This window comes from Neophocaena asiaeorientalis, unplaced genomic scaffold (assembly GCF_003031525.2).
Source record: "Neophocaena asiaeorientalis asiaeorientalis breed wild unplaced genomic scaffold, Neophocaena_asiaeorientalis_V1.1 scaffold634, whole genome shotgun sequence".
Taxonomy (NCBI): Eukaryota; Metazoa; Chordata; class Mammalia; order Artiodactyla; family Phocoenidae; genus Neophocaena; species Neophocaena asiaeorientalis.
Genome location: NW_020173971.1, coordinates 342,599 through 358,022, shown reverse-complemented (window position 1 = coordinate 358,022; position 15,424 = coordinate 342,599). Strand labels below are relative to the sequence as shown.

Genomic DNA, 15,424 nt, shown 5'->3' with positions numbered 1-15,424 from the left:
ATATAAAATATTGTATATAATATAAAATAAATATATATAAATTATAAATATATAAATAAAATATAATAATATAAAATATATATTATACATTTTATGTAATATAATAATGTTATAAAATATATAATATGTGGGTCTTGTGGCTGCAGGGTTTGGAACTGTCTTCTGGAAACAAACTTTCTCTTGTGCTCTGCCTCATTCACCTTATCTACTTGGGGTCCTGCATTTTGCTCCAGGATTTACACCAGAGGATTGACAAGGTCCGTTTAACCCCACCTTTGGAGGACAGCCGCTTCCACTACGGTTTCAACTCCAACTATCTGAAGAAAGTCATCTCCTACTGGCGGAATGAATTTGACTGGAGGAAGCAGGTGGAGAGTCTTAACAGATATCCTCACTTCAAGACTAAGATTGAAGGTATGTTACCAGAACACCAGCTGGAGGGGGATGTATATCACAGGAACGGCCTTCTTAGGTACTGGACGTGACTTAGGGACTTCCCTGGTGGTCCAGTGGTTAAGACTCTGCGCTTCCACTGCAGGAGCATGGGTTCCATCCGTAGTCAGGGAACTAAGATCCTGCATGCCTCCCAGTGCGGCAGAAAAAAAAAGAACCACCTTCCTTAGATACTGGACATGACTTAGATAAAGCCCGGAGACCCAGAATTCAATTATTGGTCACTGAGATGTATTTGGAAGGTATAACGCCACGAGGATGCAAAAATAATGCAGAACCCCAACAAATCCAATGGTCTTTAGAGCTAAACAGGAAAACCTATAAATAAATTAAAAACCAAAGAAATGCACAGTCTACTTCAGTGATAGAACAATCTCTGAGAGGATGGAGATAAGATTTAGATCTGGGCGTGGCCTCGGTCAGTCAGCCCCTCCTTGAAGCTTTGGAGTCCATGATGCTGTGACTGTTCAAGGGTGCTCAGCCTGTCAGTCAAGGTCCGAATAAAAACTGTCCTGTCTCTGTAGCTCTAGATCTCCTGTCCCAACAGTATCACAGGTTGTCACCCAACTTCATCTGGAAGGGAAGGTATCTCTCAAAATGTTCTTGGGAAAGTAACCTAAGATCATTTGGGATGAGATAATAGTTTCCTAAGTGGAAAAACATTTTTTTAGCCCCAGAAAGATTCAGAATCAAATATAGAAATGCTTAAGAAAATCAAACTCATGCTGTTAACTTTTACAAATTTATCTGTTTTTAATTATAGTAAAATACACATAATATAAAGTTGACCATTTAAACCATTAAGTGTACATTGTTATGTGTAACGCCACAGTGGAGTACTTTTATATTGTTATCCAGCCAGCACAGCCATCTATCTTCAGAACTTTTTTTATTTTGCAAAACTGAAACTCTGGGGACTTCCCTGGTGGCATAGTGGTTAAGAATCCGCCTGCCAGTGCAGGGGACTCGGGTTCGAGCCCTGGTCCGGGAAGATCCCACATGCCGCGGAGCAACTAAGCCCTGGTGCCACAACTACTGAGCCTGCGCTCTAGAGCCCGGGAGCCACAACTACTGAGCCTGCGTGCCACAACTACTGAAGCCCGCGTGCCTAGAGCCTGTGCTTCGCGACAAGAGAAGCCTCTGCAGTGAGAAGCCTGTGCACCGCAACGAAGAGTAGCCCTCGTTCGCCGCAACTAGAGAAAGCCCGAGCACAGCAATGAAGGCCCAACGCAGCCAAAAGTAAATAAATAAATAATAAATAAACTGAAACTCTGTACTCATTAAGCAATAATTCCTCATTCCCTCCCTCTCCCTAGCCTCTGGAAACCACCATTCTGCTTTCTGTCTCTATGAATTTAAATATGATTCTGAATCTAAGTATCTCATATGAATGAAATCATACAGTATTTGTCCTTTTGACTTGCTTATTGCACTTAGCATAATGTCCTCAAGGTTCATCCATGTTGTAACATGTGTCAGAATTTCCTTTCTAAGGCTGAATAATACCCCGTGGTATAGATATGGCACATTTTGCTTATCCATTCATCCGTCAGTGGACACCTGGGTTGCTTCTGCCTTTTAGCTATTGTGAAAAATATTGCTATGATTATGAGTGTACAAATATCTGTTTATGTTTCTGCTTTCTGTTCTTTGGGTATATACCCAGAAGTGAAATTGCTGAGTCAAATAGTAATTCTATGCTGATTTTGGGGGGGAACTTTAATACTGTTTTTCCTAGCAGTTGCACCATTTTAAATTCATCTTCTTAAAAAATGTTCAGAGAGGTGGTATTTACCTTCCCAAGGCTGAAAAGTGTGGGAATTGCCCAGTTTCCTAATTTTCCACCAGAGGAATATGTAAGTAGAAAAGTCCTAACTGCTTACATATACTGTGTGTGAGTATGTATAAAACTGCATGTGAAAGAGCTGCATACTGATTTTCATATGAGAATGTTTTGTAATGTAAATGTAATAAATACTACATTATAGGCAAGGACCTCCCTGCATTTGAAGAGTAGGTTTTCATTTATATGTATTTGGGGATGAAAAATAATAAAATGAGTAAATATTTTTTGAAGTGTACAAGATTCCCAGTTTCTCCGTATTCTTGCCAATACTTGTTATTTTCTGTTTTTGTTTTTGTAATAGCCAGCCTAACGGGCGTGAAGTGGTAGTATCTCATTGTGGGTTTGATTTACATTTCTCTAATGATTAATGACGTTGAGCACGTTTTCATGTGCTTGTTGACCATTTGTTTTTCTTCTTTGGAGAAATGTCTACTCAAGTCCTTTGTTCATTTTTGAATCGGGTTCTTTGTTTTTTGTTGTTGTTGAGTTTTAGGAGTTCTCTTTATAGTCTGGATATTAATCCCCTATGAGATAATGTGATTTGAAAATATTTTCTCCCATTCTGTGGGTTGCTCTACCAATAATTTTTCATATTGAAGAAATTGCACGTGTTTGAAATTTTAGATATTTGTAATGTTTAAGAGAATTCGGCCTTTGCAAGTAACAGATATGACTTTTCAGTACTAATTTAAAGTGGGTAATTGAGTCATGGATTTAGACCTGTGATTTTATATGAAAATCTTCCTGTGTTTATATGCAATATTGGAAGATTTAAGCCTTACCATATTTATAAATTTAATTTATTAAAATTCTGAGAGTTACTTAAAGTTTGTGGACGATATACTGGTTAGTCAAATCAAGTAAAGTTCTTATAAAGGAAATTGAAATTATACAGTGTTTAAGGGAGTGTCATAAAGCAAGTATAGACATGCAGCCCCATTAATCAAAGGTTCCTGGGGAATAACTGTCAACATTTGCTAGATTAAGAAATATATAGAATAATATCTGTAAGTTGAACTCAAATGCTTAATGAAGAGCTCTAAATTTGAAATTTGTAACTTCAGAAAGTTGAAGAATGATTTTTAAATCTGTAACTTCAATAAGTAGGAGAATAATTCTAAATATAAACCAGTTGTTGCTGGGCACTTCAGAGGACTTTGATACCTTCTGTCATGAGCCTAACAAGAGGATCTAAACCGTTTTATCTAAGCCAAAGTACCTACAGGTCCTTGTATGTAATTTACGAAGCTTGCCTTTTGTTTTTTGTGGGTTTTTTGCGGTACGCGGGCCTCTCACTGTTGTGGCCTCTCACTGTTGCGGCCTCTCCCGTTGCGGAGCACAGGCTCCGGACGCGCAGGCTCAGCGGCCATGGCTCACGGGCCCAGCCGCTCCGCGGCATGTGGGATCTGCCCGCACCGGGGCACGAACCCGTGTCCCCTGCATCGGCAGGCGGACTCTCAACCACTGCGCCACCAGGGAAGCCCCAAAGGTTGCCTTTTGGATCCCTGGTGCCAGATGCCTGGCTCCCTTGGGTTTGACTCAGCTCCTTCTGTTACCCCAGCTCTTCAATGTCCATCCGGCAGATATTGACAGGGCACCTCCTGTACCCAAGCATTCTGCTTGTGACACACAGTCAGAGAAGACAAGGTCCCTGCCTTCCCAGCTCACAGGCTCTCGGGGGTGATTATAGCATGTGGTAAGGGGTGCTATGAGGGAAGAGGCTCCAGGAACTTTGTGAGCCCCACATGCCACCTGGGAGTGTAAGGGAAGGCTTCGTGGAAGAGGAGGCATCTAGGCTGAAACTTCAAGGATGGATGGGAGTTTGCCAGGTGTGTGTGGGGAAAGTTGTCCAGAGGAGGGAACAGCATGTTCCAAAACCCAGAGGCAAGAGGCATTAAAGGGCTGTTTCCTTCCTGGAGGCTTGCAAGCTTGAGAAAGCCTTACCCCACTGGACCGTCTCAGGGCTCCTCACAACATCACAGGATATCAAGTGTTTATAGCACAAAACCTTCTCAGGGTCCAAGTGCTCCAAAGGGGGTAGTTTCTTGCGTGGAGTTTATCACGGAAGCAGCCCACTTCGTGGGCAGATCAGTCACTTCCCTAGGCCTGCAGCTTGGCCTTGGCCCTGGGCCCCGCAGTGTGGGTCCTCCTGCTGGACCCGGCTTCACGTGCCATCTGCCCCCGCCACAGTGCTGAGCTGGCCACCTCCCAGCCCTGGGCCCAGCACGCCTTCAACGTGTCTCTTTTCCTGGCTCCCCAGCCCAAGGAAAAGCCTTCTTGGCCCAAGAAGGCTCCCTCGTCACTCTCTCTGCTGCTATCCTCCTCCCTCACTTTTGGACCTTTTTGGGGTCCTTTCTGTCTCTGCACTGACCCCTGTGCTCCAGGCTGCTCAAGGCTCAACCTCTGACCCCTCCCCGATGTTCTGTCCTCATCTCCACTAGCCTCCTTATTCGGCCTCCCTGTTCCTGCCACTTTCTTGTTCTGTGATGAGCTTCTGGCTCCAGCCCATGTCCTGGGCCTCCTGCCACAGATCAGTCTCTGTTCTCAGAGAGTCTGAGACATTCAGGGGCTTCAGAGGCCTCCGGGGAATGTAGCCCATCACCTCCAGACGGGAGGGGGGAATCGCCCGAGTCGCAGGGAAGTGGAGGTTCAGGGCCAGAACCCAGCTCTCCAGCCTCCCAGCCTGTCTGTTCTTCCTTCACCTGTGGCCGCAGTTTCAGCTCGGGCCCTAGGCTGTGACCACCGCCTCCCCTCACCCGCTGGCCAGGCCCAGTGCTACCCTCTGAGCCCAGTTTGGCTTCTCAATTCTGACTCAGCAGCTTGGGCACAGAGAACCTACCGGTACCACGTAAGGCAACCGAGAGAGTGTTTCCTCCCCAAAGGGAAGGGGGGCCCATAGGGCATATTTTAACATTTTTTTTTAATTTTAAAAATTTACGTGTTTAAAATTCAGAAAGTACAGAAGGAGACAGAGCTAAAAGGAAGTCTCCCTCTTGTCCCTCCCCAGGGACAGTGTCTGCTTCCGTTAAACATATGCTTCCAGGGGTTTCCCTGGTGGCGCAGTGGTTAAGCATCCGCCTGCCACTGCAGGGGACACAGGTTCGAGCCCTGGTCAGGGAAGATCCCACGTGCCGCGAAGCAACTAAGCCCGTGCACCACAACTACCGAGCCTGTGCTCTAGAGCCCGTGAGCCACAACTACTGAGCCCACATGCCACAACTACTGAATCCCACACGCCTAGAGCCCATGCTCCGCAACAAGAGAAGCCACCGCAATGAAGAGTAGCCCCCGCTCACCGTGACTAGAGAAAGCCTGTGTGCAGCAACGAAGACCCAATGCAGCCAAAAATAAATAAATAAATAATGAATAAATAAATAAATAAATTTATTAAACAAAGACATATGCTTCCAGGGATAGCCCATGCATACACAAGAATGGATGTATATGTGTGTTTTTTCTAACTTTAAACTCAAATGATGATGTGATTGATAGAATTCGAATCAAAAATAATCTCACATCATGCTCTGTGTTCCAAAGGAGATAAAATTACCTACTAAAATAAAATTTAGGAGTAAATTTAGCAGCATAGAAGGACACCCAGGATATATTGTTAAGTGAAAAAAATGAGGTTCCAAAATAGAATGTATGTAGGATTCTGTTTTTGTTAAAAGAAAGTTATGTTCTCTCTTTTTAAAAAAGTCTGAACTGTCTGAACGGCCAAAGAGGAGCCTAAGGAGACATGACAGATAAATGTAATGTGTCCTGGATGGGATCCTGGAACAGAAAAAGGACATTGGGTAAAAACTAAGGAAATCTGAGTAATATTCCATTGTTTGTATATACCAATATTATTCAGCCTTTAAAAAGAAGGAAATCCTGCAATATGTGACAACATGGATGAACTTTGAGAACATTATGCTCGGTGTTATAAGCCAATCACCGAAGGACAAATACTGCGTGATTCCACTCACATGAGGTATCTAAAATTGTCAAAGAGAGAAGAATGGTGGTTGCCAGGGGCTGGGAGGTGGGCGAACTGGAGAGTTGCTAATTACTGGGTACAAAGTTTCAGTTACAGCAGATAAGTAAGTTCTAAGGATCCGCTGAAGGACATTGCGTCTGTAGATAATGATACTGAACTATATATACACTTAAAACTTTGTGAAGACAGTAGGTCTCGTGTTAGATGTTCTTACCACCATAAAATTAAAAAAATTAAAACTTAAAAAAAAAAAACTAAGGAAATCTGCATACTTAAAGTATGGACTTTAGTTATTAATGTATCAGTACTGGTTCATGCATTGTAACAAATGTACCATCCTAACATGAGATATTAATAGTAGGGGAAACTGAGTAGTGGTATATGGGAACTTCCTGTACAAGCTTCACTATTTTTCTATAAATGTAAAATTGTTCCCCAAAAAAATCTGTTGCAAAAAGTTGGACAGACAACACAATGTTCTCTTCAGATCATGGGGTTACTATGTGATTTTTCCCCCCTTTTGATTTACCTCTGTTTCCTGTTTTCTATAGAAAACATGCATTATTTGTATAATGAATAAACAACAGACCTTGCTATCAGTGCCAGCCCTCATGGTGGAGGGTTCCAGGTGTGCCAGCAGCCCTGGCTGTGTTTGCCTTGAACACCCAGGCGCAATCCAGGCCACTTGCCTGGGAAGGGGCTGCTGTCAAAGGGACTCTAGTGGGGCCTGGAATCCATTCACCTGCCCTTGGCCAGGATGGTGTTCCAGTGCCCAGCACTCTACCTTAGAAAAATTTTCTCCACTTAAAAAAAAAAAAGTTATGCGTATGTCCATTGTAGAAAAATTTAGTAGTCCCTATAACACAAAAAAGCCAATAATTTACTTGAAATTCTATTGCTCAGAGAGGACTACTTCTTATATTCTTGTAGTTTATCTCTTCAGACTTTAAAATTCCTATGCACACGGTGTAAACATATGCATACATATGACTGTTTATGAAAATTGGTCATACGATGGATATGGCTTGGTAGTTTGCTTTTACCACTTAGCAGTGTATACGGAACTGATTTCCATATTCAATACACGTCGACACTATCATTTTATTTTATTTATTTACTTTTTGGCTGCATCGCCCGGCATGTGGAATCTTAGTTCCCAAACCAGGGATTGAACTTGTGCCCCCTGCAGTGGAAGTGCGGAGTCCTAAGCACTGGACCGCCCGGGGAGTCCTGACCGCCAGGGAAGTCATTTTAGATGACTGTGTTATATTACAGTATACTGTTAAACTATAATCTATTTCATTCTCTACTGCTAGATATATAGGGCTTTCTCCCCCCGCAATTTGTAAATTATTAAACAAGTATTCATTGAGTGCTGCCACGAGCCAGGACCTATTCTGGCCTCTGGGAATCCAGCCGTGCGTGAGCAGCCTGGCTGCGGCCTTACAGACAGAGCTCACGTTCTCACGGGAGAGGGGCACGCTGCAGGTGGCCGTGAGGCCGAGCAAGCTACCCGGGTGTCTGGAGCTCCATGTAAGCACTCAGCCAGCACTAGCGGTGGCTACTGTAGTCAATACCATGGGGGCGCCGAGGGTGGCAGCCCTGCTGTGGTGGTGCAGGGCCTGATTGGCTACCCTGAGAGCTGGGACTGTGGCGTCCACAGCCTCAGGGCCCTCTCCTCCTGACCCTGACTATGCTCTGTCTCCCTAGGCCTGGACATCCACTTCATCCACGTGAAGCCCCCCCAGCTGCCCTCCGGCCAGACCCCAAAGCCCTTGCTGATGGTGCATGGCTGGCCTGGCTCCTTCTACGAGTTTTATAAGATCATCCCGTTCCTGACTGACCCCAAGAACCATGGCCTGAGCGATGAGCATGTTTTTGAAGTCATCTGTCCATCCATTCCTGGCTATGGCTTCTCAGAGGCATCTTCCAAGAAGGGTACGGGCTGCTGCAGGCTGTGTCACTGCCCCAGGGGTGGGGAGTCGGCTGGGACAGCTTCCTTCAGAGCCTAAGGAGGCTGAGGAAGGAGGGGTCTGAGACCAGAGGGAAGAGAAGCAATGGGGGCGATTTTATTGCCAGAGGGCCAGTGCATCTTCTCAGGATGTGAGGGGCGTGGCAGGCGGGGGACCGGGCCGAGTCACGACTGTCCAGAGCTGGCTCAGGGCCTGGACTCTCGTGTCCTCAGGAGCTGCCCACTCAGGGCAGGTCCACGTGTGGGCCCTGCACTGTTCCGGGCCAGCGAGGCCGACTAAGCCCCGCACGCAGTGTGGGCCCACGGACGCTCAGCCGGACCGGCCTGAGCCCATCACACGCCCTCACTGTCTCCTGCACCAAGGTGAGCACCAGGGGCACTGCCTTCTGGGCACTGGGCACCCCACCCTTGGGCTCCAGGATTCCTTCTCATCCCCTGTGAGCTGCTCTCCCCTCAGCCTGGGGCAGGGGGGCTGAGGAATCTCAGAGGGCCTGGGAGGACCCAAGGCGTGACCCCCACACGGTTCTTCTTTCCCCTTTACAACCAGGCTTCAACTCAGTGGCCACTGCCAGGATCTTTTATAAGCTGATGCTGCGGCTGGGCTTCCAGCAATTCTATATTCAAGGCGGAGACTGGGGAGCCCTGATCTGCACCAACATGGCCCAGCTGGTGCCCAGGTGAGGGTGGCTGTCAGGCGTGTGTGTACGTGTGCAGGTGTGTGTGCACAGCCCATGTGAGGTGGATGTGCAGGGAGGCGGGTTATGCATGCCAGGCCCTGCCTGGGAGTAGTGTCTGAGCCTTGGAGCAGGGGCTACACAGGCAGGATATGTGTGGGCCCAGGGGAGACAAGGGAGGGTCCCCGTCATTCAGCTCTGCCTGGGGCACTTCGACGTGGATCTTCCCTCCACTTGATGTCACACAGGATTGGTGACTCTGGGCCAGGTTCCCAGGCAGAGAGGGCCAGTTAAAGGAGGGGAAAGTCAGGGAGTAGACCTTTCTGATGGACCAAGTCCCGGGAGAGGCCTGACCGGGACCTGCCCTTCCACCATGTGGTCACCCCAGGGGGCAGAGGCCGAAGAGGGCTGGCCCTGTGCTCTTCAGCCCCGTGGCCTCTTTCTCCTCCATCTCCGCCCCTGTCGCTTCCCCATCCTTGATGCCACCCAGCCTCCCCTGGCCCTTCTCTGCCCTCAGCCACGTGAAAGGCCTGCACTTGAACATGGCATTCATTTTAAGAAATTTCTACACCCTGACCCTTCTCCTGGGATGGCGTTTTGGGAGGCTTTTTGGCTACACCAAGAGGGATATGGAGCTGATGTACTCCTTAAAGAAGATCTTCTTCAACTTAGTGAGGGAGAGCGGCTACCTGCACATCCAGAGCACCAAGCCGGACACCGTAGGTGAGTGGGCAGGTGGAGGAAAGCCTGGCTCAGTGGTTCGGGTCGGGTGGGCTTACATCCATTCCATTCAGCAAGGCTTCCAACCGGGGGGAAGCCTCACCCACCCCAGGAACACGGTTCACGGGGTGAAAACCTCTTGTGAGAAACTCAGAGCTCCTTCCACCCTTACACGGCATTTCTCCACAGACATGAGTGATGCGTGGTCATAAAATTCCCAAACAACTCCACTGAGCGGCATCAGTGTTCCTGTTGGCTTTGACCCCTGGTCCCTCCACCCCTGAGCCCAAGTCCTACAGTGAGAAGCAGAGGGATGGACAGGGATGGGGGGAGGACGAAGCCTAGGGCTCTTTAGGCCTGGGGCTTTGGGGGCAGGAGGGTGCCCCAGGGCGTGGGGGGAGTGTCCCCAAGACACTGAGGAGGGCCCAGCAACCGTTTCTGCCATCAGGGCCCTGTTAAGGAATAATAATTTTTTTTTTTTGCGGTACACGGTCCTCTCACTGCTGTGGCCTCTCCCTCTGCGGAGCACAGGCTCCGGACGCGCAGGCTCAGCGGCCATGGCTCACGGGCCCAGCCGCTCTGTGACATGTGGGACCCGGGGCATGAACCCGTGTCCCCTGCATCAGCAGGTGGACTCTCAACCACTGTGCCACCAGGGAAGCCCAGGAATAATATATTTTTTAAGATATTAATCACACAGCTATACTTTGTGTGTGTGGGGGGGTATACTATATATTTTGTCAATAAAGTAATTTACAAATGTAAATTAAAACCCCCCAAATATTTAAAAAGATAAAATCATACAAATAAAAAATGAACACGTGTCAAAGATTTTATTTAACTCATTAATTAATAAAGGAACTAGTAAAATGTAAAACAGAACAGTTCGAAGGCAACTGGGAACACTAAAGTAAATTTGCTAATAGATGCAAAACTTGTCAAAATCCACAGGATAAAACTCAAGTAAATCTGGACAAATTTATTTTTCTTTGAGTTTCTTTGAGATATAACTGACATATAGCACTGTATACATGTAAGGTATACAGCCTAATGACTTGACTTACATCTGTTGCAAAACGATTAGCACGATAAGTTTAGTTAACATCCAACATCTCATAGATACAAAAACAAGAGAAAAAAAGTGTTGTTTACTATGTGATGAGAACCTTTAGGATCTCCTTTGCTTCTCTGCAAACAAGAATCATTTGCATTCCTATCAGTTTTCAACAATTTACAGAGCTGTAAAAACAGCTCTAAGACAAGGGAAGAGGGGTCCCCTTGGCAATCACATGACCCCAGAAGGGTCCACTAGAAACTCTTCGAATTCCACTCAGAGGATACCCAGAAATTGTTTTGCCCGTTTCCAAGTCTTTTAGAGTTTCCATGACAGTCTCATGCTCACACACGTTAGGCAGCTCCTGATAATAGTAACAGTGTTTTATAAAACCAGTTTTTTTCCTCTGATTATAAAAGTAATCCATGTTCATTGTCAAAAAATTGAAAGATGCAGAAAAGCACAAAATAGAAAAGACAATCGCCTGAAACCTCTCGGCCTTCCCTACCTCTCCTCTCCCAGACCTGCAGAAGAACCTGCTAACATTCTGGTTGATGAATTTTCGCAAATGGGATCTGTCCATATAACCAGCACGCACTCAAGAAACAAAGCATGACCCACCAGCCCGGAAGCCACCTGTACCCTCTTCTGGGCACTACCCATCACACCCAGGGCAGCCAGCCTCCTGACCTCTGACAGATAGATTGCTTTTGCCTGTTTTTATACTTTATATGCATCGGAATCCTCAAATAGGTGCTCTTTTGAGTCTGGCTTCTTTTGCTGAATATTTTGTTTGTGAGATCCATCCATGCCATTTTTAATGCTTGCTCAGTCTTCGAGCTTATGAGTGGATCAATATTATCTGTAACTGATTCCCTATTTTGGACTTTTAGGTTGTTTCTAATTTTTCACTAATCATAGAATAGGAACAAAAAAAAGCCCACTTTTAAAAAACACCATTCATATGTATTTCTCATTGGGATCCTACAAAACCTGGAGTCGTAGACTCTTCAGTTTGAAGGAAGTTGCCCATGTAGCGTATGGATCCCTAAGAGGTAGTGGGAGAGGTGTTACCCCTTTTGCCATTAAGGATTCCAAGGCCAAGGGTCAAGGAAGTGAGGTGCTCCTAGAGTTAGGGCAGGGCTGTGCTCTGACGTGGGCTTCCTGCCCACGGTGCCGCTCTGGGGGACCGGCACCGCACCTCTGTCCTGCTGGCCAGCTCCCTGGCCCCAGGCCTGAGTCGCTCGCTTGCTTCTTCCCATGTCAGGCTGTGCTCTGAATGACTCTCCCGTGGGACTGGCTGCCTATATTCTAGAGAAGTTTTCTACCTGGACCAATCCAGAGTTCCGAGACCTGGAGGATGGAGGCCTGGAGAGGTGAGACCCCATCCACCCCTGCTGCTGGCACCACCTTCCTCACCCACCTCCCTTCTCGCCGTCTTCATCTCTGCTTGCTTTATCTGGGTGGGATGGTCAGCAAGTTCCATCTGTTGCTGGATGTCCCACAAATCCTCACCCTGTGGCCAGCCTAACCCTGATTTTTGGATGAGGAAGCTGAGGCCCAGAAGGGTCTAGCCTCACAGTGGAGGGGTCAAGAATAGGATGCAGGGCTCAAGACTGTTCTGGTTGCTAAACAGCCTCCTCCTGGGACCGGGGCGTCCAGAGGGCAGCAAGAGCCTCTTTTTGGCCAAGACGTGGGAGCAGCCCACGGCCCCTCCCCCCAAACCCCGGAAGAGCCGGGCCTCATGGCCATAGGAATGCATGCTCTGTGGAAGCCGGTCCTGCAGGGTGGCTGCAGAAAGAGTGGGGAGGCCGTCCTGTCTCCCGAAGCCTTGGAGGCTGCAGCCTCGACAGCGCAAGATTCCTGGGTCCCTGGTCTGACCTAAGCTTCATCAAGGTCGGTCTTGACCCACCTTCTCCAGGGCCCATCCCTTTTGTTATTGCTTCAGAGACACAGAGAGTGCCAGATACAGTGCTCAGATGTGGAAAAGAGTGAATGGATCTGGCCCTGGAAGTAGGGACTTTGTCTAAGCCATGCCCTAGCCCCAGCACCTGGAACAGCACTGGGCATATAGTTGGTGCTCGATAAATACTTGTCTGATGAAATGAGCTCTAAAGATACATGCCAAGGACTGTGGGGCACAGAGAAAGGAGGATTCACTCTGTTTAAGGGACAGGGAGGGGAAATGACTGGGAGAATCTATTTGATCTGGGCCTTAAAGGATGAGTAGGAGTTTGCCAGGTGGAAAGGGCGAAGAAGGGAATTTAGGCAAAGAGAAGAGCAGAAGCAAAGGTTGGAGTGATTAAAATGCATGGTGTACTTGGAAGGGGTAACTTGTCCAGAGGCTGGAGCAGGTACAGTGGAGCCAGACCACAAACTCATTCCTATAGGCGGGTCCTCCAAGAGCCTCACCCGGGGATCTGTCTCCCCCGCCCCACACCGGGCAGCACCCAAAGGTCAATGCAGTGCCACCGGGAGCACCTTGGCGAGGGGTCCGGCCCTGCTCCTTGCACACAAGTACCTGGAGCCAGATGTGAGGCCAACCAGACCGCCCGCGGGCTTCCCCCTTCAGCTTCTGCTTGGCTGCATACCAGGAGCGCCAAAGCTTTGAGCAGGGGACAGACGTGATCAGATCTGTGTTCTATAAGGGACACAGATCTTTTTGCAGGAGGGTGGAAATGGTTGCTGTGGTAGTTTTCAAGCTGTGGTCAGAGCTGTAGGGGTGATGGAAGCACCTGGCCAACTTGCCAAAAGCCAGTTCACCAGTTTATTTATTTTTTAAAATTTATATATTTATTTTTGGCTGTGCTGGGTCTTCGTTGCTGCGTGCGGGCTTTCTCTAGTTGTGGAGAGGAGGGGCTACTCTTCATTGCGGTGCACGAGCTTCTCATTGCGGTGGCTTCTCTTGTTGCAGAGCATGGGCTCTAGGCACACAGGCTGCAGTAGTTGTGGCGTACGGGCTCAGTATTGCAGCTCGCGGGCTCTAGAGCGCAGGCTCAGTAGCTGTGGCGCACGGGCTTAGTTGCTCTGCGGCATGTGGGATCTTCCTGGACCAGGGCTCGAACCCATGTCCCCTGCATTGGGTGGATTCTTAACCACTGCGCCACCAGGGAAGCCCTTTTTAGGGGTTTTGAGATGTGTTTCTAATTGCCCAAACGCTTCCCAAACAACTTTATCTCCACAACAGAGTTGTGGTCCCAGTTCACAAGTTTAAATGCTTCTTTTAACTGTTCAGTTTCCATTGACTGGTTTTCATTTTGTTATCAAAATTGCATTTAAAAAGATGTTCAGGACTTCCCTGGTGGCGCAAAATGTGGTTCTAAGGATAAAAATGTAATTGACCAACTGCATCTAAATAGCTGAAGCAAACAAGTAAATTAAGCAAACTGACCATTTTGGGCCAATTGGCTTCTGAAGAATCAACGAAGCTAACTGCATACAGCTAAGAAGCCTGGCAGGCGGAGCAGCAAATGTTCTTTTTTATTTTATTTTATTTTATTTACTTATTTATTTTTGCAGTACACGGGCCTCTCACTGTTGTGGCCTCTCCTGTTGCGGAGCACAGGCTCCGGATGCACAGGCTCAGTGGCCATGGCTCACGGGCCCAGCCACTTCGCGGCATGTGGGATCCTCCCGGACCGTGGTACGAACCTGTGTCCCCTGCATTGGCAGGCGGACTCTCAACCACTGCACCACCAGGGAAGCCCGCAAATGTTCTTTAATCCAGGCAGCAAGGATGGGGTGGGAATGCAGGAGTGAGGGCAGCAGGGCTTGGCGGGGACACAGACAGGCTGAGCTCATTTTTGTCACAGACATGCCGAGTGGGAGATGCTAGCAGGATGCCCGGGCACAGGTGTCCACTTGGTAACTGGGCTTACAGATCTGGAGCTCAGGTGAGGGGTCAAATTGGAAGGAGTTATTTCCACTGTCCTCTTGGTGAATTAGTAGCTGGAGCCACAGGGTAGATCTCCTCAGACAGAGTGCAACAGGGCAGCATCCAGGGATGCTGGGAGGAGCCTTATTGGCTGCTGAAGGACCAGAAGTGAGAAAGTCTGGGAGGACAGACCCAGTGAGAGGGCCCTACCCGCGAGGCCTGGGCAGCAGGGACAGTTCCGGTGTGCAGGGTGAGGAGGCATGGGAGAGATGGCAGGGGCGGGAGAGAGGGGACAGGGGTATGGAGCAAGGGTAAGGCCTGAGGGCATTCGGGGTTGGGGGGGCAGGTGACTGACGTTTGGGCCTGAAGAGGCAGATGGAGGCATTTAGGGCCCAGGACAAGCGGCGATAGCTCTCCTAAGCCCCAAATCTGGACTCAAGCAGGGAAGGGTATGGGGGGTGGGAGCTGCTGCCCCATGAACTTGGATTTCCTCAAAGAGGCAGGCAGGGCAGGCGGGAGGCTTGTGGGTGAGCACAGGGCTGTCAGGACCTGTTGAGGAGGTGGCAGCTGAGGTTGGAGAGCGTGGCGTCAGTAGTGCTGGAGTCCCCTCACGTCTGTGGACTGTCGGGTGGGCTCAGGGTGGCAGAAGGCCCCCAGGGTGAGGGCACTGAAGGGGTGAGTGATGGCAGGGGAGCGAGAGGGTCTGGGGTGCGGTGGGCAGTTATTCCAGGGAAGAAGGGCAGATGCTGGGGAGTGGAAGATGAGTTGGGGAACAGTGGGGAAATGGAGGCCCAGGAGGCACAGCCAGTGGAAAGCAGCAGCTGAAGTGGGCAGAGGGGAGGCCACATG

General features: G+C 48.4%; 1 protein-coding gene across 3 annotated transcripts in view; it reads left to right on the top strand.

The window, feature by feature from the left end:
- Nucleotides 1–15,424, top strand: part of EPHX1 (epoxide hydrolase 1) — a 40,490-nt gene that overhangs the window by 22,962 nt on the left and 2,104 nt on the right. For all 3 annotated transcript variants that reach the window (XM_024753171.1, XM_024753172.1, XM_024753173.1), the window contains exons 3-7: nucleotides 234–414; nucleotides 7,992–8,219; nucleotides 8,801–8,930; nucleotides 9,445–9,650; nucleotides 11,969–12,077. In XM_024753171.1, coding sequence (XP_024608939.1) covers nucleotides 234–414; nucleotides 7,992–8,219; nucleotides 8,801–8,930; nucleotides 9,445–9,650; nucleotides 11,969–12,077 — 854 coding nt within the window. The remainder of the gene's footprint in view (nucleotides 1–233; nucleotides 415–7,991; nucleotides 8,220–8,800; nucleotides 8,931–9,444; nucleotides 9,651–11,968; nucleotides 12,078–15,424) is intronic.